This window comes from Henckelia pumila, chromosome 4 (genome assembly GCF_033568475.1).
Source record: "Henckelia pumila isolate YLH828 chromosome 4, ASM3356847v2, whole genome shotgun sequence".
Classification (NCBI taxonomy): Eukaryota; Viridiplantae; Streptophyta; class Magnoliopsida; order Lamiales; family Gesneriaceae; genus Henckelia; species Henckelia pumila.
Window position 1 is genome coordinate 150,064,766 of NC_133123.1, and position 20,593 is coordinate 150,085,358.

The window sequence follows — 20,593 nt, forward strand, 5'->3', positions numbered from 1 at the left end:
ACTTTATTCTCTAACTGTAGTGACCTTGCATGCAATCACCTACTAACTGGCAACTAATAGCATGCATTAAACTTAATACAGCAAAATACTTAACAGAGTATAAACGTGCGGAAACTTAACCATAATTTACATATCAGCTTAGCAATATAATTCAGGCTTAAATCTGTAGTGATACAACCAAATCGAAATCTTAAACAGTAAACATTATACAGCTATATCGAATCCTGCTGTATAATAAAATCCTCAAGGCTCCTGCTCCCTAGTCCTGCCTTGAACTACCAGCTCCGTCCATCCTGCGACCTGCCCCATGGAATAGGGTGTCCAAGATAACAACTAGGACGTGAGCGCTAACGCCCAGTACATAGACATGAGTAAACATATGTATATAATGCATGCAACATGATGACTGGTAAAAGATCATCTGAAAAGTCATGCTCAGAACCGGCGCCATATGAGTGCTGCCACCGCACGGATCAACCTCTGGGTGCAACCACACTCGTCTAGTACACCAGAGTAGACAGACATAAATGCATCCGCCGTCGCGGTACTCTCAGTGACAGACTATCGAGTATAGAGATGATCGGCTCTATAATCAGGTATAACAAGGTATAGGCTCAACGTGTATACGCACATGACATATGAGTATAGAAAACGGTAATCATACATCATGCCATATAATAATGCCAAATAAATGCAACATATAAACATGTATACTCGCTGGCAATCTCAGTCAATGTGTACGTACCTTTAGGTTAGTTCAAGTATAATAGGATCCTAGGTTCCAAGCCTATATTCAAAAGTTAACCGTATCACTACATAAATTCTATAAGCCTTAACTAAGCTAATAAGTACTTCCAAAACTTAAATAGATTTCCGGACCATACCTTCGTCCGTAGTTAGCCCTTTGGAGTCGCTAGTCCCGGATGACTATAACCACACCTTGGTTATTCCAGAACCTCTATTATAACCGATAGGGCCCTCAAGTGTATATCTCACACTATATAACTGAAGAAGGAAACTCGGGAATTCGTAATTCAGAAATGAACTCTGAACGGCCCTATTTATATCCAAATTTCTCGGCCAGGATCGGAACTTCCGATTTCGGAATCGGAGCTTCCGATCCAGCTCATTGCGTGCATGTCTGCCACGCCAGGATCGGAACTTCCGATCTACGATCGGAGCTTCCGATCTGCTCTATGATCGACACTTGTCAAAACTCGCGACTGAGTCATCGATCATTTCTGGCAGCTGGGGATCGGAACTTCCGTTCCAGGATCGGAGCTTCCGTTCCGATCGGAGCTTACTATCCAGGATCGGAGCTTACTATCCGGCTCAAAATTAAAAAACCCAAATTTTACTTCTGAAGTCCAATAACACTCCGAAATTGATTAAATACCAACCCTTAATCATGTTTAACATATTATTATCTTAAAATGGTATCTGGGTTACTACATTCTCCCCACCTTTAGATATTTCGTCCGCGAAATAACATCTAAAGACAAATCAAGATAACAATATGAAACATCAAACCATGTCTTATTACAACAACGATAATTACATCTTACATGGTAATCAAAAATACAAAGCAAACAACTCAGGATATTCTGCTCGCATACGACTCTCAGTTTCCCAAGTTGCTTCTTCAACGCCTCGGCGCTGCCACTGTACCATCAGAAGTGGTATAGTCTTGTTCCGAAGAACTTTCTCCTTCCTGTCTAGGATACAGATTGGTCGTTCAACAAAAGACAGATCTGGCTCTAGCTGAATATCAGTAGACTGAATCACATGAGATTCATCAGCTATGTACTGTCGAAGCAACGACACATGAAAAACATTGTGTATACTGGAAAGAGATGGCGGTAAAGCCAAACGATAAGCAACATCTCCGATCTTCTCCAGTATCTGGAAAGGCCCAATGTAACGAGGAGACAACTTGCCTTTCACACCGAATCTCATCACCTTCCTGAAAGGTGATACTCGCAGAAAAACATATTTACCAGGCTCAAACTGAAGTGGCCTGCGGTGAATATTCGCATAACTGGCTTGTCTATCTTGAGCAACTTTGATCCTATGCTTGATCAAATCTAACTTGTCTACAATCTGCTGCACCAATTCAGGACCCTCGACTTGCCGTTCCCCGACTTCATCCCAGAATAACGGAGTACGACACCGTCGACCATACAATGCCTCGAAAGGTGCCATATCAATACTACGATGATAACTGTTATTGTAGGCAAATTCAATCAAAGGTAACTGATCCTGCCAAGATAAGCCAAAATCCATGACAGAAGAACGTAGCATATCCTCCAGCGTACGAATAGTGCGCTCTGACTGCCCGTCAGTCTCCGGATGATATGCCGTGCTCAAACTCAGAGTGGTACCCAACGCTTGCTGAAAACTACCCCAAAAACGTGAAGTAAATCGCGGATCTCTATCACTGACAATACTCACTGGAATCCCATGTAATCGCACAATCTCTTGGATATATAAGCGTGCCATGCGATCATAAGAATACTCCCGGTTATAAGGAATGAAATGTGCTGATTTTGTCAAACGGTCAACGACAACCCAGATAGCATCACACTGACGTGAAGTCATAGGCAAGTGGGTAACAAAATCCATAGTCACGTGCTCCCACTTCCATTCGGAAATCTCAAGATTCTGCAGTAATCCACCTGGTCGTCGATGTTCAGCCTTGACCTATTGACAAACCAAACATCTCGAAACAAACTGATAAACACTTCGCTTCATTCCCTTCCACCAGAATCTAGTTCGCAAGTCCTTATACATTTTCATACTTTCAGGATGAACTGATAATCGACTCCTGTGAGCTTGAGATAGAATATCATTCCTGAGCTCCGCAACATTAGGTACAACCACTCTATTGGATAGGCACAATAAACCATCTGCCTGAAAATGGAATCCAGATGTATTAACTCCATTGGCTAGACGTGCTAATCGCTGAGTCTTAACATCAGATATCTGAGCATCTCTGATCCGAGAATACAATACTGGCTCAGATAGAATAGTATACAAACGAATCCCATTTCTCCCTTTCTTGTGCTTGAGCGTAAAACTCAATGAACAGCACTCTTGAATCATATGAGATATTTCATTAGTCTGAAGTGCAGACAGTCTCACCTGCCGACTCAAGGCATCAGCAGTAAGATTAGCAGAACCTGGATGATATTTGATTTCACAATCATAATCCTTCAGGAGATCCATCCAGCGTCTCTGTCGCATATTCAACTCTGCCTGAGTGAATAAATACTTCAAACTCTTGTGATCCGTAAATATCTCAAATTTCTCGCCATAAAGATAATGTCTCCATATCTTGAGCGCAAATACAATGGCGGCTAACTCGAGATCATGCACTGGATAGTTATTCTCATGCGTCTTCAACTGTCGAGAAGCATAGGCAATAACATGTCCATGCTGTGTCAACACACATCCCAATCCCTGACCAGAGGCATCAGTATAAACAACATAACCTCCTGATCCAGAAGGTAGAGCTAGCACAGGTGCAGTAGTAAGACGTCTACGCAGCTCGTGAAATGACTCCTCACAATCCGAGGACCAAATGAAGGTAACATCTTTCCAAGTAAGATGAGTCAAAGGCCTGGCCAACTGTGAAAAATTCTCGATAAATCGACGGTAATAACCCGCTAGACCCAAGAAACTACGAATCTCAGCAACCGTCGTCGGTCGAGACCAGTTCAGCACTGCCTCTATCTTACTAGGATCAACAGATATCCCTTCACTCGAAATCACATGACCGAGAAATACTACCCGATCAAGCCAGAATTCACACTTGCTCAATTTCGCATATAGCTGCTTATCTCGTAACATCTGTAGAACAATCCTCAAATGCTGTGCATGCTCATCCTTGTCATGAGAATAGACAAGAATATCATCTATGAAGACGATAACAAATCTATCCAAATAATCTCGAAATACCTGATTCATCAGATTCATAAAGACTGCCGGTGCATTCGTCAAACCGAATGGCATCATCAAAAATTCATAATGCCCGTATCTGGTCCTGAAAGCAGTCGTAGATATATCTGAGTCTCGTACCCGCATCTGATGGTATCCAGATCTCATATCTATCTTCGAATAAATAGAAGTACCCTGTAGTTGATCGAACAGATCATCAATCCGCGGCAAAGGATACTTATTCTTGATGGTGACACGATTCAACTGCCTGTAATCAATACATAATCGCATCGATCCATCTTTTTTCTTGACAAACAAAACAGGTGCTCCCCATGGAGAAACACTCGGACGAATATATCCCTTATCAAGCAGATCTTGCAACTGCTGTTTCAATTCCCTCATCTCTGACGGTGCCAGACGATAAGGTGCTCGGGATATAGGCGTAGTTCCTGGTACTAGATCAATACCAAATTCAACCTCTCGAACCGGAGGAAAACTAGGAATCTCATCAGGGAATACGTCAGGAAACTCGCTGACAACTGGTAGCTTATCAATACCCGTACTACTCATGGACATATCAACTGCATAGATGAGGTAGCCCTCCCCACCTGACTCCAAGACATGACATGCCTTCAGAGCCGAAACAAGTGGCATCGGAGGTCGCGCACCCTCACCATAAAATTACCAACTATCACCCTCAACGGGATGAAACTGTACCAGACGCTGATAACAATCCACAGTAGCGTGATACAAAGTCAGCATATCTATTCCCAAAATACAATCAAAATCTGTCATCGCTAATATCATCAAATTGGCCGATAACACATTACCCTCAAACTCCAGAAGGCAACCCATCACTAGACTCTTAGTTACTACCTCCTGCTCCAACGGAGTAGATACAACTAAATCCATATCTAATGATACGTAAGGTAAACTATGTCTCTTAACGAAGCGACTAGAAATAAAGGAATGCGATGCTCCAGTATCAATTAATACAAGTGCAGGAATACCACATAACAAGAAGTTACCTACCAACATGCGATCGCTTTCCTCAGTAGCCTGCTCCTGAGACAGAGCAAACACCTGCCCTTGAGTCTGGGGACGAAAACCAGAAGAACTCTGTGGTGCTGGCTGCTGACGTGGAAAAGTAAAAGCCTGAGATCCAACCTGGGATCCCGATCCACTAGCAGAACCCATGCGCTGAGGACAATCTCTCCGCAGATGTCCTTGCTGACCACAAATATAACACGCCCCAGTAGCTTTCCGACATGAAGCTGCAGGATGCTTCCCGCCACAGTGACTACAAAACTCCTCCTTCTTCTTCTTCTTCCCAAAGCGGAAAGTACCTCGTGAACCACGAGAACCAGACAAAGTAGTAGGAGTAGAAGAAGACGTAGGTACAGATGACACAACAGATTGAGCTCGAGGCTCAACAAATCCACTAGGCTGTGCTGGCATCATCAACTGTCCACGCCTGTTGCTGGTCTCCACAAGACGACAACGGTTTACCAAAGTCTCATAAGACACCGGGTCATCACAGACGACAACCTGAGAGTAGATATCTTGGTTCAAACCTTGTAAAAAGATATCATATTTCGACGCATCACTCTCATTGATATGAGGACTGAAAGGTAGCAGATCAAGAAATCGCTGCTGATACTGATCAATAGTCATTGATCCTTGCCTCAAAGTAAGCAACTCCATAGATCGTGCTTGGCGAACAGCCGAAGAAAAATACAATTTCTGAAACTCCCGACAAAAATCCCCCCAAGTCACCTGTCCTCTCTCAGTACGTGCCTGAGCAACCTTGGCATCCCACCAAAAACGTGCTCTATCCTCTAGAACAAATTCTAGAACTTCCAGTTTTTGCTCCTCAGTACACTCGAAAGCTCGGAACGTGCTCTCAAGTTTAGACATCCAGCTTCTAGCTTGTTCAGGATTCTCACCTCCCACTAAGGATTTCGGTCCTACCTGCATAAACTTATTAATAGTATAACGACGTCGACCCTCATGAGGACGATGTTGATCATCCTGATGATGATGGCGACGATGATGATGACCACCTCCCTGGCCAACACTACCGTGACTCTCGTCAGCCATATCCTGAAAAAAAATTGCACATTAAAATCCCAAATGCGCAAAAAATTACTCAAGACTAAACTAAATCCCAAGTACTAATCCCAAAATCTATGCATGCTCTGATACCAAAAATGTAGTGACCCTGCATGGAATCACCTACTAACTGGCAACTAATAGCATGCATTAAACTTAATACAGCAAAATACTTAACAGAGTAAAAACGTGCGGAAACTTAACCATAATTTATATATCAGCTTAGTAATATAATCCAGGCTTAAATCTGTAGTGATACAACCAAATCAAAATCTTAAACAGTAAACATTATACAGCTATATCGAATCCTGCTGTATAATAAAATCCTCAAGGCTCCTGCTCCCTAGTCCTGCCTTGAACTACCAGCTCCGTCCATCCTGCGACCTTCCCCATGGAATAGGGTGTCCAAGATAACAACTAGGACGTGAGCTCTAATGCCCAGTACATAGACATGAGTAAACATATGTATATAATGCATGCAACATGATGACTGGTAAAAGATCATCTGAAAAGTCATGCTCAGAACCGGCGTCATATGAGTGCTGCCACCGCACGGATCAACCTCTGGGTGCAACCACACTCGTCTAGTACACCAGAGTAGACAGACATAAATGCCCCCGCCGTCGCGGTACTCTCAGTGACAGACTATCGAGTATAGAGATGAGCGGCTCTATAATCAGGTATAACAAGGTATAGGCTCAACGTGTATATGCACATGACATATGAGTATAGAAAACAGTAAATCATACATCATGCCATATAATAATGCCAAATAAATGCAACATATAAACATGTATACTCGCTGGCAATCTCAGTCAATGTGTACGTACCTCTAGGCTAGTTCAAGTATAATAGGATCCTAGGTTCCAAGCCTATATTCAAAAGTTAACCGTATCACTACATAAATTCTATAAGCCTTAACTAAGCTAATAAGTACTTCCAAAACTTAAATAGATTTCCAGACCATACCTTCGTCCGTAGTTAGCCCTTTGGAGTCGCTAGTCCCGGATGACTATAACCACACCTTGGTTATTCCAGAACCTCTATTATAACCAATAGGACCCTCAAGTGTATATCTCACACTATATAACTGAAGAAGGAAACTCGGGAATTCGTAATTCAGAAATGAACTCTGAACGGCCCTATTTATAGCCAAATTTCTCGGCCAGGATCGGAACTTCCGATTTCGGAATCGGAGCTTCCGATCCAGCTCATTGCGTGCATGTCTGCCACGCCAGGATCGGAACTTCCGATCTGCTCTATGATCGACACTTGTCAAAACTCGCGACTGAGTCATCGATCATTTCTGGCAGCTGGGGATCGGAACTTCCGTTCCAGGATCGGAGCTTCCGTTTTGATCGGAGCTTACTATCCAGGATCGGAGCTTACTATCTGGGATCGGAGCTTACTATCCGGCCCAAAATTAAAAAGCCCAAATTTTACTTCTGAAGTCCAATAACACTCCGAAATTGATTAAATACCAACCCTTAATCATGTTTAACATATTATTATCTTAAAATGGTATCTGGGTTACTACACTAACTCTATATCTCTGTGATTTAGAGTTACCTTGAGAAGCTCCATATCCTCTGTTTGGAGTTCTTGTTCTGTTGTTATTTTCAACATAGTTTCTCCAAACCTTCTTGAATCTTTCATTTTTGGGTGAAAAAGTTGTCCTTTATCACCACGCTGGCTGCGAAATATTATCGACAATTGTTGATAAAAAGCAACCTTGAGTCTTTGAACGATAATTTTATGATCACAAATTGTAGTGAACATAAGTCTTCTTGACTCATTTCCTAACAGGATATCAGCTTCTGTATCATGGAAATAGATTGATGGTGTTTTTACCTTGTACCGAGGTGTTTGACCTGCACCTCCCATAAGGATCTCTGCTTGTTTTATTCCTTTGCAAAGAAATAAAATTCTTCGAGAGAAATCTCGTCCAGCAATTTTTGGCAATTCCTCTTCACATTCTTCAGGGAAGACTCCTCTTTTTGCTGTACAAATTCCTGCTCCCGAGTCAATATAAGCTGCAAAATACTCAGCCTTATATTGTTCATATAACATCCCTATCGGAATGTATATGGAGAAAGGACTTGTTGTCATTTTTTAAAGGGATTACTAAATGGCCCCGCCATTTTTAACAGACTGTGTTGTAACTCAATAATCCGATTAAGACTATTTACCCTTAGTTTTCCTAAGGCCTCAGAAGGTAGAGTATGGTTACTCCTTTTGAAACGACCCTAACTCTATAATTAATAAATAAATATGCGGAAATTTTTTTTTTTCTAAGTAAAAATATGTACATACATGCCCATACATATATGCACAGACTAATTAGATTTAAAAATAAATAACTTGAATAAAAATAATGCAACAAATCGAAAACTTAACATTTCACAATTTAAATATCTGAGTCATGCGTTAAATAAAATACTGACAAAAATGAAATAAATTAAAGTTTTGCATGCACTGAAAATTACTTAAAATAAAATATCCCAAATCATAACCACTGAAAATAATTAAAATATAACATGCTAAAATTCGAGACATGCATAAAGACTCAGACAACGGTCACGGGGATCACTGCCAGTCTGCTCATACGTCCTCGCCGCCGGTAGGAGCTACATCCTCCTCCACGTACTCACCTGCACCATACCAGTGTAGTGAGCCTAGAGGCCCAACATGCTAACATAGCAAGGGTTGAAAATAATTTAAATTACTTTAATACTATTACATAACATATACATGAATGAGCATGCTTAAAAAATATCATTGACATCACATAACTTAAATATCATAACATAAATTAACTTAAATATCATAATCATACATAATACATAAACATTGTTGAGCAAAGTATTTTCTAACATCGCATGGTTGTATCCATAGTGTAACCTTAAATCATACATCAAATACTGATCAGCGTGAAAACCAACGTACGTGGCGGTGACGAATCACCTCTTAAATTGGCAGTAAACTGCCCTTAAATAGTTCACATATGGGGACGAGTCCCCCTTAAATTGTCACATTACTTCAAATTTCAACATAAAATATTTTCTTTTGCTCAACCTTAAACATTAAATCATGCATAAAAATTATTTCATGAATGCATGTACTTAAATAAAATGTGTGTCCTTCATATATATTTAATTTAATTTCATACTATCATATAAATATAAAAATAACTTCCATGCATAAAAATAATTAAATATATATTCAGGACACATGCAATTTCTCATGGGTGGTACTAAACTGCTGGCCCTAACACTCAAGCTCATTTACTTAAATCTGGCCCATTAACACTGAGACTGACCCATTAACATACTTAAGCCCAATAAAAATTATTCTAAGCCCAATTAAATAATTAAAGCCCATTAAAAACATTCCTGACCCAATAACGACCTATTTTGGCCCAATGGGCCCAAAAGCCCAAAGACTGGCCCAATAACTTTCGTGGGCCCCAAGGCCCATAAAAATTTAGTGGACTCACTTAATTAATTCCCAAAAATATTTAAACTCAACCCAAAATAATTAATGGAGCCCAAATAAATTTTTAGATTTAATTAGGCCCATTAACCACTTAATTAAACTTAAAACCTAAAAATAAAAATACCCGAGCCCGACTAACTTAACCCGGACCCGGACCAATCCGACTTGACCCACTACCATCCAAACCCGACCCAGGCCCTTGACCCGACCCGGAACCATTTCTAACCCTTAACCCGAACCCCCCCCCCCCCCTTCTCTCCTGCAGCCCGCGGCCGTGAGCAGCAGCCCTTCTAGGGCTGCTGCCGCCCTGCTCCGGCCGCCCCTGGCCGGAGCCCCGCCGCCTAGACATAGCCCACGTCTGGGCGGTTCGAACCTAGCCCATGCCCAGACCCCATGCACCCTGAGCCACCGAACCCAAGCCCCCTTCCACGAAGCCCTAACCTGCGCCCCCCCCTTGGCCGATCGACTCTTGGCTCCAAGTCTGGGCTCGTTTGGCTCAAGCCACTCGAGCCATTCGAACCTAGACTCACCCTAGGCAACCTAGGGACCTTTACCAGCAGCCTAGACACAACCATGACAAACCAAACGTGAACATGATCAAGAAACAAGAACAAATGCATACAACCAAACCGATCCCATTTTGTTTCTGAAAAATTTTCGAAGGAATTCTGATTCTCACGCACACACACACATAATAACTGATATGGTACAAAAAAAGAGAAAGAATCATGCCTTGATAATTAAATCGACGAATATAGATGCGTTTACGGGCTCCGGGACGACGAACGGACCAAAAACCTTCAAAAGTTTGCTATGGATTTTCTCCTTGGCTGATGGCTCGATGAAGAAGATGATGGAGGATGGGTGTGTCGGCTGAGTGAGGGTAATCGGGTGAGGGGTTGGGTAGATTAGGTTAAGTTTTGGTTTTTAAAATAATTAAAATTAGTTAGATAGATAATATCATTTAATTAGATTAGTAATATACATAAAATGTAAAATTTTAAACTCTTAAAAATACAAAATAATCTACTATCAAACATAAATCCAGAAATTAAAAATTTAGGGAATTTTAAAAATACTAAAAAGTCATTATTTTGGCTTATTTTGAATAAAAACGGACTCCTAAAATTATATAAAATTAAATACTAAAAATATTGAGGAAATAAAACTCAAAATAATATTTTTGGGCTCTAAAAAGACTCATAAAATAATTTGGATAGAAAGCTGTCATTTCGTCCGTCCACGGTCCCGTCTACGCGATCAAAAACAATTAAATACTAAAAATCATAAAATCACCAATTATGGGTTAAATGCTTAAAAAAAATAAATTAAATCATGCACAAATAATTCCACATAATTATTTAACCCATAATCTAAAATTCTAAATAAATAAATTTCCTAATTATGCATGCGAATTTACGTATTTAAAATACCGGGTGTTACATCTTTCTACTTCTTCAATGCGTTCTAGTAAATCATGTTCATGACTTACTAATTTCAACTGTTGCTTCTTCCTCTGTCTGTGAACAGAGTTCTCGAATCTGATTAAGGGATTGTCCCTTATCCAATTCTCTTGGTTTTCCATTTCGTAGAATTCTTATTGAATTCTCCAAGTCTTTTCTTTTGCCATGAACTCTATTCCTTTTTCAAGGCGTTTCCATGGTTTATGGTCCTCCAGGAATTCTAGACCAAGAATGAGTTGATCCATTTCTTTTCCTAGAATTCCCTAGATTTGAACTTCCAATTCTCCAATATTTATCACTCCTTGGTAAGTTCCTTTTTCCTGTTGTTCCAAATAGTAAATCGAGTTACAAGGGAACAAGTTCCGATGACTTGTAATTTCGAATACTATTTTTACTTCTTTCCATCCTTCTGGAGATCTAAGTTTTTCTATTATAGAAAACTCTTTTTCTTCTGGTGGAATTTCTTGAATAGGAGATTTGTCTCATCTCCTGCTTGTCATTCTGTCTCCTTGAAAAGATAACCTTCGGGGTTCTATTTTAAGGTCTCTGTATAGAACCGATCTGTCTTGAATTTGAATGTTTGTTTCCTGAATTAAAAGAAACTCGATTCTTTCCAGGTATATTGCTTGAGCAACTTTCCCAAATATCTCTGGAATTTCAATGAACTCATTTTTAATAAATAATTCAGAATGGTGAGTATTAGAAAGAGCATATGAAATTTGATACGTAATAGAATATGGCCTATTACCTTCCTTTATTAGTCTTTTTTCCTTGAAGTTTTGATGCAAAGTCAAGGCTCGACTAAAATCTCTATCAGCTAAATTGTAGGCTATTCTTGGATAAATAACTCCCATAATTTTTCCTGCACATAAATTTCTCGAGATAGTTCCTAGAACCGCATCTTGTATATTTCCCATTCTTTTATTGCATACTACGATATCTATGGGTGAATCTATTCCCTCTTTAAAAGTAGCCTTGATCATAATCTGGATTGCTCCAATATGAATCCAAGACATTGTCTTTGCTACTTCTGCTTTTAATTTCTGTAATTCTTCTCGAATTTCTTCAAAGGGAATTAACTGCATTTCAATTTGATTATTGGTTAGTTCCATAGAGATCGCCATTTCCCTTCTGGATACCTTATAAATCAAATTATGTCTTCTTTGTCTTAGCCCTAGGTTACCTAAGACTCTTTCAACTTGTCCTGCCGAAAATCCTTGGTACTTCTGTAATGTTGGATTTTCTCTCATAATCCTTTGAACCATATTATGAGATATCGTGGTTTGACTAAAGAACCCAGCCAAACTTTCATGTGTTTCATGGCGAAACACTTCCTCTTTACTCTGATTCTGATTCTGATTCATCTTCAGAAACTTCTCGACTAAACAATATGTCTTCTTCGTATATGCTTTCATCTGAGGGGATATCCTCAAATTGATATATATGGACTAGATCTTGAAAGAAGACCGCATCATCCATATCTGGTGTTGCTTCAAAGAGTTTAACTCCTTTTTTTCTTGTTTTCTGGACAATTTGTAGATAATGTCCTCTTGCTCCACATGTCCAGCAGTTGCAATCCTTGAAACTTTCACTTGCTCTTGTATGAGTTCTTCTGAAAGGTCTTCTTGATGGTGTTCTTCCCCTGCTTTGTGATGAGCCTGTTGCTGGGGATGTTCTTGTAGGTCCACTTCTTCTACCTGATCTATAGGATCTGGCCTTTTTTTTGGACCAAAATATTCTTGGTTTCCAAGAACTTTTCATTCTTTTATTATAGGGATTATTTCTGAATTTCTTCCTTTTAAATCCCTGTGATCTGTTTCCAATGATCGTTGGAAGATCATTTTCTCTACAACACAAAGGTGTACGCTTATCTATACCCCTTATTTTCTTGTAGTTCTTCTGTAATGCTGCCATATGGCACCATTCTGCTAATTTTCCTTTCAAAAAGGAGGCAAGTCTTGCCAATGTATCAAGATTGTCTGGAACATATTCTTTAATCAGCATTTCTCTCCAGAGACTTGGCATTTTTGCAAAAAAATAGCTGAATAGCTATATTTTCCTCGACTCCCGAATTCCATCTGTATTTAGTGAATAACATAATGTATTCATCAACTAAGCAGATATCATGTAACTCGAGGCTATAAAGAGCTTGAGTATATCTTCTCTTTTTCTCTGTATCTTGATTATTGAAATAGTCTACCCCTATGAATTGTGTTATAAATAGGGTGGTCATTCTTTCTCCAATCTCGCTGAGGGATTCTCCTGCTAAGATTGATTCCTTAGTTTCTGGCATAGTTATCTCCCATGCGATCTTAACAGATCCCATTAGACTTATTTCTAGAAGTTTAATGAATTCTTCTTTATTGAGATCTAATGTCTCTGCTGCTATTCTCATAGCTGACGTCCAATCATCTATAAGATCTTCTCTGTTTTTGAAGTTCAAAACATCAAGGTTTAACATAACCTCGTAAGGATGTATTGGATCTAAAACAGTTTTTCCGTAAGGAGTTTGATGGAGTGGGATTTTACTCCTTCTCGATCTGGTTCCTGATGGATGTGAATTTTCTCCAACCTGCAACTCACTATGTGGTTCTTCTGTTTTAACCACATATCTTGGAGGATTCTCTATGGGTTGTTCACCCTCAGGAGAATTCATTTTTAGATCTACTACTTTGAGATTCGCAAAAGAATCCGTAAGATCTTGTAGATCCTCGAGATTTAATCTTTCTAAAGTAGTCATCAGATAGTGTTTTTCTCTGATACTGCTTTTATAAGATTAATCATCATTTCATCATTGGTTAAAGGTTTTTGGACCATTTTGGTTTTACCTTTCTGATGTAACAGTTCGGTACCAAATGAGAGTGGTAACCTTCCTCCTATATTTTTTTTTCTAGAACCCGAAGTGTGTTCTAGATTTATGATTTTATTTTGAAGATCCTTTAGGTTTCCAAGAATTTCTTCTTGTTTCTTAAGGATTTCTACAAATTGCCGAGGTATTTCATACAGCTGATTGTTGTAATATTGTACCGTTTTTGAATTTCTCTAAGATCTCCGGAGAGTTTAGAGAAATCTGGGTTAATCTCTAAAAATTGGGAGTTAGAAATCATTTTTCTTTCTCTCTTCAAAATTAAGAGCATTAATCACAACCTGTTGTAAGTAATCTATTGTGAATAGATTAACTTGTTTATAGGATTTCTTATGAATAAAATCCTCTTGATTCAAACCTTCGTTTGAAGTCATCTTAAAAAAATCTTCTCCTCAACAAAGAAAAGCATGAATTAACGAATAATATTATGTCTGAATAATTAACCTAAGGCTCTGATACCAATTTTACGAATAATTCTTTGTACCATGAATAAGCACAAAATCTTCAGATTTTAGCATAAAGTCTTTAGATTTTAAACATAAAAAATTATAAATCCAGTACAAGAATTAAACAATTAAATATTCAAGTTTTGTGGTCCTAAGGAGCTATTGCAAATAATCTTATGGATAAAAAGTTAGGGCAAAGTCAAGTTTGAATTTGAAGATTTATCACCAATTTGCTCACACTTCTATAAAATATAGACACTGAAATTATCTTGTTAAATACAAATTTTTTATCAGACCAAAAAAAAAAAAACTTTATAAGCATGAACTGTTCACTGTGACGTGAACATTAAATTATTCACGATTTAAAGTGGTAATTAAGCTGCTGCTTTTTTTTTCAATTTCCATAGAAAAACATTTTTACTCAGCTACGTACGACCATGTTCATTTGATTCTCAATTCAGACTTCAGAACTTGCTACAAGTTAAAAAACTTGGCACGATTCTTAACCGGGTTTAGGCTAACAATTCAACACCATATTTCGAAATAACAGATCTCAAATTTGAGACAATAAAATCATCACAATCTGATATTAATCATGGCTCATAACCCTCCTGTGGAATCCTCTGCCTGGGGGTCGAACCACCTTAAAAACGGCGATGCCACCACCGAAACTTAAGCATACAAAACAAACATGTTTTACCAGTGCTGATTATGTTGTAAAATACATCACATACAGAGATTCAAAGCCAGCATATAGATGAGAGTACAGGATTCTTCATCAACCTGAATTTCTGAATCCCCCCCAAACGCTATCACTACATATTTATATACAAAAGGGGCATCGGTGGGTTATCTAGCTTGGCTCTCCAAATCTTCCGAGATATTGAACAAGAACTGTGGTAGAGAAGCTATCCGAGGGAGATTGAGTAGTAATTCGCCAACCGAGTCCTTTCTGGACATAGCCGGTGCCTGATTGTACCCGGACATTTCATTATACTCATCATGAAGGACACCAGACTTGTTTTCACTAGTTGATGCACCAACAGAGTAGAGTTCATCAGTTCTCTTTTGCCCGAAGGAGAAGTTGGGATTGATGTCATTCTTAGATTCGGAGTTTGAAACTGCTGCAGAATCTTTCTGCAAGAGGCAGCAAAGAGAATTCACCCGGGACATCAGAAGCTTATCGTCAGAGTCTGGCATGTTTTGGAGGTCGCTAAACAAGCATCGGTTTATATCGTCCAAAATTTCAAGGCTGTGCCAATCCTCGCTGGAGAGAACTGGATTGCTGGATGTTCCGTGCTCTGATATCCTGTTCTCAAGATGGCTCACTAAGTCACTCATGGACATGGAAGAATGGAGCCCGGGTGCCCTAATCTGATCCCAGTTGCTGAGTGCTTTGAATTGCTCCATTCCACCATGCTTGAAATCTTCAGAAGCCATGGTCTCCTTACCTGAGCGATCATACGGTCAGTACAGAAAATGAATACTAGAGGCGTGATTGGAGGAAAACAAAGGGATAAAAGATAAATATCAACCATTACAATAATTAAACGGTAACTCGATTAGGACATAGATGTGGGATTAATTATAGCAATAGTAATCTAACAACCTATAGGAAACCGAAAGGTAAATTGCAACCAGAAAAATAATAATAACAGAATTGAAAGCATTTTGAGGAAGAAGTGGCAAAAAAATTTTGATAATCTTGTTCTACAAATAAATTTGGAGCCGGTTGCAAATCACTTGTGTTACAACTTTCAGATTTTGGAGATGAAAGACCGGAAAACATATAGATCTAAACTGCAAATGTCCAAAAATAAAATGTAAATAGTAATGATTGAATGACACCACCAGTGAAATATAGTAAGCTTTAGAACAATAAGCTGGGAACCATGGTATGGAATGATACATTGCCTCTTTATAATATAGAGACCTGCAGATTCCTCGGTTTTTCACTGGATCTATTGGGATCTAAGCTTATAAGCAAACCTGGTAAAAAAGGCATTTCGGGGACGTGCTACCGGGATATTTCCAAACTATGGTTTAGGAGTTATACACTGCAGCATATACAGCAGGCAAGTATTGTTACAAAGTAAGACATTTCGATACTATACTAAATGAAAGATCTAATCTGCAGATTGCTCGTGGCTGACTCTGGTGATAAAAGAAGTATACATAAAACAAAACTAAGCATTCAGAATATCACCAACTTGAACTAGAAAATCCAAACAGAAGCCCCAGGACCAATACTTTAAACATAGATAAAGTCGAGTTATGGCTACTAATAAACAGCAACTTAAGTCAGATTTCCACCAAGCCTTCACAATTTGTGACAATTTTACCTGAACTAGGTGATGGTGTTTCACGAGGGTAAGATTCAGAGTTTCTGCTTAGAGCATCTTGATCATTCTTAGAGGAAGAAGATTGAACCCCTGATGATGAATTGGTATTATGTATGGTGAAAAAGGACGGACTTCCCTCTCTGTTCAAGTCAATTTCGTTGTTTTCATTCTGATCATCAAACACACAGTGTCTGGGTTCAAAATAAGGTGAATCCAATGTCATCTCTCCTTGCTGACTAAGAATGTTCAATCGGGGATCACATTGAATGAGTTTTTCAAAATGTTTTCCCAACAAACCCTGCGGGCACTCCAAATGATGGCGCCTGCAACAAATTAGAATGCCAGAGAATTGTAATCATTATTCAATGATAATGCTACAGAATTCCAGGACATGCCATAGAAGGATAGAAAGCACGATATGGAATTTCATTTCACCTCTTCGTACATGGCATGCTCAAAATCTATTTAAAAATACACTGCCTAGGCAAAACGGGGCACACGATAGCCTTTATAAGTGAATTGAGGATAGAATCTTCATATAAAACCACTCTTGCTGTTTCATAACTTGTGGATTCAAATTAGGATCTCACACAAAAACATTTTCCTTGGTTGAACATGAATACAGAAGCTTGTTTGAAAAGAAGCTAAAACACACGAGGAAGATTCCTTGCAGAGAAACATAACCATCCGTATCAAACCGAGGAAAACACCTATCTGACCTTTGTATACTAGCTTGTCCGCCAGTAAAGTCTGCCGTCGCCTGCCAAAGGGTGTGCTTCCTTGGTTGAGGATTAGTCTCCCTGAAGAAAAGAGGTTGTCGCGCCAGCTGATCAAGAACAACAAGGGAAAATAATATGGTCAAGTGTTAATTGGAGAAGCAGTTAAACTTCCAGCTACCGATAAAACCAGCAAAATGATAACAAAGCTTTATACCACAACATCTAATGTTCCAGGACCATCATCTGGGTAATTTCCCTTCAGAGCCATGATATCGGACCACTGAAATTCAATTTTATTTTTAAGACCACCATCAAGAACTTCCCACACCAGCTTATGCTTTGCAAAATAACATTTCGCCACCAAATCTCCTTCATATCTCGATTTATACTGCATAGTCAAGAAATGTTCCAGGATTTCAGCAAAAATTTCATTTTGAAGCCCAACAAATTTTAATTCATACACAAACAAAAACATACCTCCCAGGTTCCAATTCGAAGAATTGAAGCAGGAAAATTTGAAGCTTTCAGCTTATCGCCAGATGCAGCACTACCTTTTGGTTCTTTTTTACCATGACCGTGACTTCCAACTTTTGGCTTATTTGCTTGAGATAGTTTCATCTGGATTAACTCCAAGAGTGAAGGACTTTTCCTCAGCCGTAAACCCAATGGACTCGGCTCAGCAAGTGGGTTATACTGTGATGCTGGAACTTCAAAACCTCCCGTTGCCCGACTCTGTTAAAGTAATGAAACCACATATCATATGAATAATGTAATAACCAAATATTGACATTATTATTTTGAAATCCACAAAGATCAGCTTGTAGCTGGGGGTTCAAGAAATCTTAGATAATCGAAGAAAAATCGCATTTAATTGCATACAGACACCACAAGGAATACAGTACATAAACTCTTCACTCGCAAAATTTATCAAGTCGAGAACTTTCAAGTAAACCATCCACCACTCAACACATCAGATAGCATATCGACCAATCCAAGTTCATCACCAATGAATCACATATTCAATTAAAAAAATTAACAATAGCTTGCATCAATATTAATTTTTATAAAAAGCCCTAAAATAGGATCACCTCAACGACTAAAAATCTAAAGCAACGCAACAGGTAAAAAAACAAAAAATTCAAACTCGACCAATAAATCAATACCACCAAAACTCCTTCAGATGATTTATGCTGGCCATTCCCAAAGAAATAACTAAATTTCTATTTTATTATTTTTTATTTTTAAAAAAAGCTGCAAGCACAAAAACGAAGAAAAAAAAGTAGACAAAATTACTTTGGGGCGCTTTAGGAGCGGTCCGTGCTCTTCTTCCAGAGGATCCTCCACCTCCATCTTCACCGGAGGCATCTTTTCGCCGTGTGATTCCGATTTATCGCTTTTCATCAACTGAACCATTAAAAAGCCGACGAACTACCACTCCACCTGATTTTTACCGCTCGGATCGAACAACAGTGGAACCCTATAAGCAGGAAATGGAGAGGAACACTGGATCGGCGCGTCGACTCGGCGAGTTCGCAGATTTGTTTAGCTGTGACTCGAAGAAGACGAAACAAACTATGGATGCGTATCCGAATTGAAAATGGTTAATATATTACGACCGCTATTCACACGTGTCGACTTTTCGTGACATTTCTTCGAGGTGGGTTATTTTTTATTTTTACTCTCATTTTTGTTTGAAATTACGAATTTGGGTACAAAGCTTTTGGAATTTGAACCATCTTATTATATTTTCATGGAAATTAATGGGAAAGATATATATACTTACTATCAATAAAATATATGTAATAGTATTATATATAACCCAATTTGATTTCCGGCTTCCAATTTTTTAAATTTTTACATGCTATCTTTCATATACCCAAAAACTTATTTTCCACCTCATGATTTACCAATTTACATATTTTTTTGTTTAATTCTAATTTAATATATTCCAATTTTCAAAAATTCGAAAAAATTAAATCATTATAATTGAAATCTATCAACCAATGCAACCCACATTTTGGAGAAACCATAAATAAATAAGACACAACGATACGATAAACAATAAAATCTACGGAGAACTAAGAACAAAAAAAACAAGATCAACAATAATTTAGACGAGATTTCTTCGAGCTCAATTCGAATATTTGTAAACATATTTAATTTACAAAAAACTCGCAAAAAATTTCAAGTTTTAAAACTAAGGGTTCGTTTGAAGTTGAGGATAAGATAAATAATATAGAGATAAGTAATATATTGTAATAAAAAATAAATAAAAATGATAGTTAATATTAAATTTGATTTGATTGATAGATTATAGTTTGTTTGATTTGATTGATTATATATTATATGAAAATAGTAAATTACTATTTATCTTTTTAATAATTAATAAAAATATGAATAATATTATTTATAAAGGTTAATATATAGTAATTTAAATCAATGATTTGATTGATATAAGATAAATAATTTATGATTTGACTGATTTAAGATAAATAATTAAAAATAAATAAATAATATAACAAAAAAACGTGAAACTAAATAAGATAATTTATAGGTATATTAATAATGTGTAACTTCAAACACACCCTAAGTTAATAGACCCGGGATAAAATTGTCAAAGTAATCTGAAAAAGTATTACATACAAGTAGTTATATAAAAAATAATCAATTAATTTTGTATAGGTTCGTGGGGGTAATTTCGTCTTTTGGGCTTACATTGGGTGAGCTGTTTGATTCAGTGGGCTGGCCGTCACGTGAGCCATAGTGGATAAAAGTGTGGCCCTACATCTTGAAGCTTCTTCTGGCAGTCCCCATCGGACGGCCGTGATTTCCTCAGTAGACACGTGTAAGATTCTGATGCCCGATGCTCACACGTCAGAAATCAAATTAAATAAAGCATTTAAATCAATTTCGAAGTGGATAATTCTCGGTGATTGGAATTTTGTCCCGTTGCTACAAAGTGGATGTGCATATATTTTTCCCAATATAAATAATAAAATTAAATAAAATAAATTAATAATTTCGGCGGCTGTCTTTTTTGGACTAATGATTTGTTTTCGGGGATTTTTTGAAGTTCGGGGACTTCGATGGTTGAATGCTTTTAAAACCACAACTTGTCTCTTTAAACAAATACTCAACTTGTTGTCTTAAAATATCGCCTTGTCTTTGTCATTATTTAATTCGTATGTTTATTGTAGTTGCAAATCATTGATTA

At 38.1% G+C, this 20,593-nt stretch overlaps 1 protein-coding gene across 1 annotated transcript; it reads right to left on the reverse strand.

Annotated features, from left to right (window-relative positions):
- Positions 1 to 14,799: 14,799 nt before the first annotated feature.
- LOC140863769 (uncharacterized) lies at positions 14,800 to 18,951 on the reverse strand. Its single transcript, XM_073267410.1, has 6 exons — positions 18,673 to 18,951; positions 17,857 to 18,111; positions 17,594 to 17,767; positions 17,380 to 17,486; positions 16,661 to 16,983; positions 14,800 to 15,769 (listed from the first exon to the last, which is right to left on the reverse strand). The coding sequence occupies exons 1-6, from the start codon at positions 18,790 to 18,792 to the stop codon at positions 15,168 to 15,170; spliced, it is 1,581 nt and encodes a 526-aa protein (XP_073123511.1). The 5' UTR covers positions 18,793 to 18,951; the 3' UTR covers positions 14,800 to 15,167.
- Between the last annotated feature and the right edge of the window lie 1,642 nt (positions 18,952 to 20,593).